Source organism: Olea europaea, unplaced genomic scaffold, assembly GCF_002742605.1.
Source record: "Olea europaea var. sylvestris unplaced genomic scaffold, O_europaea_v1 scaffold2974, whole genome shotgun sequence".
NCBI classification, from domain to species: Eukaryota; Viridiplantae; Streptophyta; class Magnoliopsida; order Lamiales; family Oleaceae; genus Olea; species Olea europaea.
In genome coordinates this window covers 45,167-49,615 of record NW_019248369.1, presented here as the reverse complement: position 1 = coordinate 49,615, position 4,449 = coordinate 45,167, and the positions used below count along the sequence as shown (strand labels likewise).

The 4,449-nt window shown below is 34.6% G+C and overlaps 1 protein-coding gene across 1 annotated transcript; it reads left to right on the top strand.

The window, feature by feature from the left end:
- Positions 1-2,125: 2,125 nt before the first annotated feature.
- On the top strand, positions 2,126-4,064 carry LOC111384683 (cytochrome P450 71A6-like). The gene is made up of 2 exons (XM_023009000.1): positions 2,126-3,140; positions 3,321-4,064. The coding sequence occupies exons 1-2, from the start codon at positions 2,223-2,225 to the stop codon at positions 3,936-3,938; spliced, it is 1,536 nt and encodes a 511-aa protein (XP_022864768.1). The 5' UTR covers positions 2,126-2,222; the 3' UTR covers positions 3,939-4,064.
- The last annotated feature ends 385 nt before the right edge of the window (positions 4,065-4,449 follow it).

Genomic DNA, 4,449 nt, shown 5'->3' with positions numbered 1-4,449 from the left:
AATGATATTTGCAGTCGTTCATTATCATATTCACCTTACGTGGCATACATGCAGCGGTTAGCTAGTGATTTGATGTGTATCAAATCACTAACCATCAATGTATGGCATGTAGGATGATTGCAGTAGCGAGCAACTGTAAATAGCTTTATTCATAATTAATAAATACTAAAGACGTATTTATGTACTTAAAACCAATAATATTTCCAAATCTATCACATAATGTAACAGAAAAACAAAGGAGGGTAAAAATATGTCTATATATAAATCTGTGTATATATTTCCTGTGTGAACAATTAATATAATTTGAACGACTTCAAAAACTTGAATATGACAACTCCAGGTACAAGTGATGCCCGACTTGCTCACAAAAATCTTAAAGGTGCTGTGTTGGTAATGTCTATATGGTAGGAATTTTTTTGTTCTTCCAATAAAAAATCTTCCAAATGCAACATGTAAGATGCCTGTATGCTTTTTCCTTGTACGCCTAGCAGGCTTCTGCCTTAGCCCCTGTTCAACAATTATTATTTTCAAACTCTTTTTTTACATATTTATTTTCAGTCATGCATTCACACAATAAAATATTTTGCACGTAAACTCAAATTATTTCCTACCTTCTAACCCCACAACGTCCTTAAAAATCAGATTCAAAACTCTATTTTCTACAAATAATATTTGTCAAATAAGGGAATTGCCACAAATTAAAGATTTTAGGTTGTCAAAATAATGCACTAGATGTCAATATGCATTTATTCAACGCTGATTATCAGGAGGTGGGCCTAATATGGTCCAATCATTTGACATTTAAAAGACGTACGTTGCCGGCAATCTCAATGAAATATTAAAAACAAATTAAAAAATGTTATTTGTAATGTACAAACGAAAACGACTAATAATAAATAAAAATGAGAAAAACTACAAGATGAATATGACAACTCCAAGATTAATATGAAAACAGAAAAAATCAAACAACCAAAAATGTTTCCTTTTGCAGCAAGAGACGCATCTGGACCCTTCATAAAGATGAATATGACAACTCCAAGATTATCAACAACGAATTAATTATGTCTTAGCTTTTTGTTTTCTAAAACTGCAAAAATAAAAGAAGGAAATTACATTGTTCTACTTTATACATTATAACTGGCGTCATTTTGTCAATAAGTATATTACGAAGCGGAAAATAAAATCTAAATGCTTAATAGCGTCGAGCATCAATTCAAATCATAATAATTGTTTGATATTTCAGTTAATTTTGTTTTTATTGAAATACTGAAGTGATGTATTTTGTCAATGTATAATTTATGAAGTGTCCAAATTTATTTTTCTCAATTTGTAAAGTTTTTGGAATTATTGGGGTTTTATTCATTAAAAGATGTCTTTATCAAATAAAACAAACGTTGAAAGGACCGTAATATTCTTCTGGGATTGTGCCCATCCTTTGGGACTCCATACCACATACTCCTATTTTCGCCACAAATAAACAATGTTTCCTTTTGTGCCCCTAAAAATTAAAATACTTTGCTTTCCAGATACAAGTGATGCCCGACTTGCTCACAAAAATCTTAAAGGTGCTGTGTTGGCAATGTCTATATGGTAGGAATTTTTTTGTTAACTTGCAATCAAAAATTTCCAAATTCAACATGTATGCCTGTATGCTGTTTCCTTGGACGCCTAATTCTAACCCCACAACGTCCTAAAAGTCAATGTTCGAAACTCTATTTTCTACAAATAATAGTTGTCAAATAGGGAATTGCCACAAATCTTTAATAATGCACGTTCTGCAGATGTCAATATGCATTTATTATCAACGTTGATTATCATGAGGTGGACCTAATGTGGTCCAATCAATTGACATTTAAAAGACGTACGTTGCAGGCAATCTCAATGAAATGCTGAAAACAATTTAAAAAATGTTATTTGTAATGTACAAACAAAAACGACAAATAATAAATATAAATGAGAAAAACTCCATGATTATAAAGATGAATATGACAACTACAATATTAATATGAAAACGGAAAAAATCAAACAACCAAAATTGTTTGCTTTTGCAGCAAGAGACACATCTGGACCCTTCATAAAGATGAATATGACAACTTCAAGATTATAAATTCTGTCTTCTGCTTAATTTGATGTCCTAATAATTGTCTGGAGAAAATAAAGTCATGTTAAATAGTCGATCATAAGAAGACTATCTTGTTAACTTCCTCCAGAAAGAATTGAATATGAGTTCTCTTGCATATTTAATAATTCCTTTGGTTTCCTTCATTTTGTTCATCATTTTCGTTTTCAAATGGCAACTCATTACAGGTTCAGCAGCCGGGAAAAGGTTACCTCCATCTCCACCAAAGCTTCCTGTGATTGGAAATCTTCATCAAGTCGGCTTATACCCCCATCGCTCGCTGCAAGCATTATCCAAACGCTATGGTTCACTAATGCTGGTTCATCTTGGCCGAGTGCCCGCAGTTATTGTCTCGTCTGCTGATGGAGCTCGGGAGATAATGAAAAATCAGGACGTGATTTTCTCAAACAGGCCGAAATCTAGACTTCCTGACGAAGTTGTTTATGGCTCCAAGGACATAGCTTTTGCTTCTTATGGTGAGCACTGGAGGCAGGTGAGAAGTATATGTGTTCTTCAGCTTTTGAGTAACAAGCGGGTTCAATCTTTTCGTTATGTAAGAGAAGAGGAAACGTCCCTAATGATCGATAAGATAAGAAATTCATCTTCATCATTGATAAACTTGAGCGATATGCTGGTCTCGCTTGCTAATTGCATTGTATGTAGAGTGGCCGTGGGATGGAAATATAGTGGTGAAGACACAATCATGAAATTGGAGTCGATGTATAAGGAATTTGGGGAGTTATCAGGTACATTTAATCCAGGAGATTATATTCCAGGGCTTAGTTGGATTAATCGAGTCAATGGTTTTGATGCGAGAGTATCGAAATTAGCCAAACTATTTGATGAATTTTGGGAAAGAGTAATTGAAGAGCACAGAGATCGAAAGAAAGGAGAGAAAAACCCTAATGATATAAGCAATGAAGTTGGAGAACCAGATCTTGTGGACATATTGCTCGAAATTCAGAAAGAAAACAAATCGAGTTTCGATGTTGAAACTGATATCATCAAAGCTGTCATTTTTGTAAGAACCTTTCCTCTCTTCCTTTATTTATTTGTTTATGCATGTGTTATTTCCTTTCACTTACTCACGAAAAAATAGAATGGCTTCAACAAAGAAGAGTGGACGGTAAATGGCTACTAAAAACTGAACAGAACTTATTTAGTAGTGCCCATTTTAATGTAGCAGCCATTCCTTGTACAGGATATGTTCGGTGCAGGGACGGATACAACATCTACCGCTTTAGAGTGGGCATTGACAGAGCTTTTAAGGCATCCAAAAATCATGAAGAAACTGCAAAACGAGGTAAAACAAGTAGCCGGAAATAAATTAGAAATAACCGAAGATGATCTAGAGAAAATGCCATATTTAAAGGCAGTGATCAAAGAGAGCCTAAGAGTACATCCTCCAGTTCCTTTACTGCTCCCTCGAGAAGCAATGCAAGACACTAAAGTAATGGGATATGACATTGGAGTTGGAACTCGAGTGATCATCAATGCTTGGGCAATTGCAAGAGACCCAGTGTTGTGGAAAAATCCCGATGATTTCAATCCAGAAAGGTTTCTTAACACCGGAATAGACTTCAAAGGTCTTAACTTTGAGTACATTCCATTCGGTTCTGGTCGAAGAGGCTGCCCTGGTATTTCATTTGCCATGGCGGTTGATGAACTTGCATTAGCAAAATTAATGCTTAATTTCAATTTCACGTTGCCAATTGGAGTAACGGAAAGGGATCTGGACATGAGTGAACTCTCAGGAATCACTGTCCATAAAAAGCTTCCTCTACTAGTGATGGCCACTTCTCATTCTCCCTATCTTTGAGTTACTTCTCATGGTCCTTGCAGTAAAATGTTAAATCTAATCTTATCATATTTGTGAAAAAATGTCAAATGTATTTGTACTTGAGATTCTGTATCATTGTATTTGCAATAAAACTGAACTTATGCACTTGATAGTCTTATTGTATTTGTGTAGACGAATAGAACTAAAAATTACACCCCTAAGTCGAACATAGTTTAATGAAGGCTATACGAGGGTTATGTAACTTAAACCTAACTTTGCAATGAAGTATCTTCGTAAATCTATCGAGCATATTACCGTGGTAACACTACTAAAATACAGTTTTTCACCTATGAAAAATTACCAACGAAAATTAGAAACGAATTATCCGTTGGCAAAAGTTATTTACTTTCAACTACAATATTCAGCAATGGATTTTTCGTTGGTAATGATGATATCTCTTTACCAACGGTTATTCTGTGCATCATGTAACCGCTTAACATTTGGATTTTTTGCCTACGGAATATCCGTAGGTGACGTACCGAATATTGCA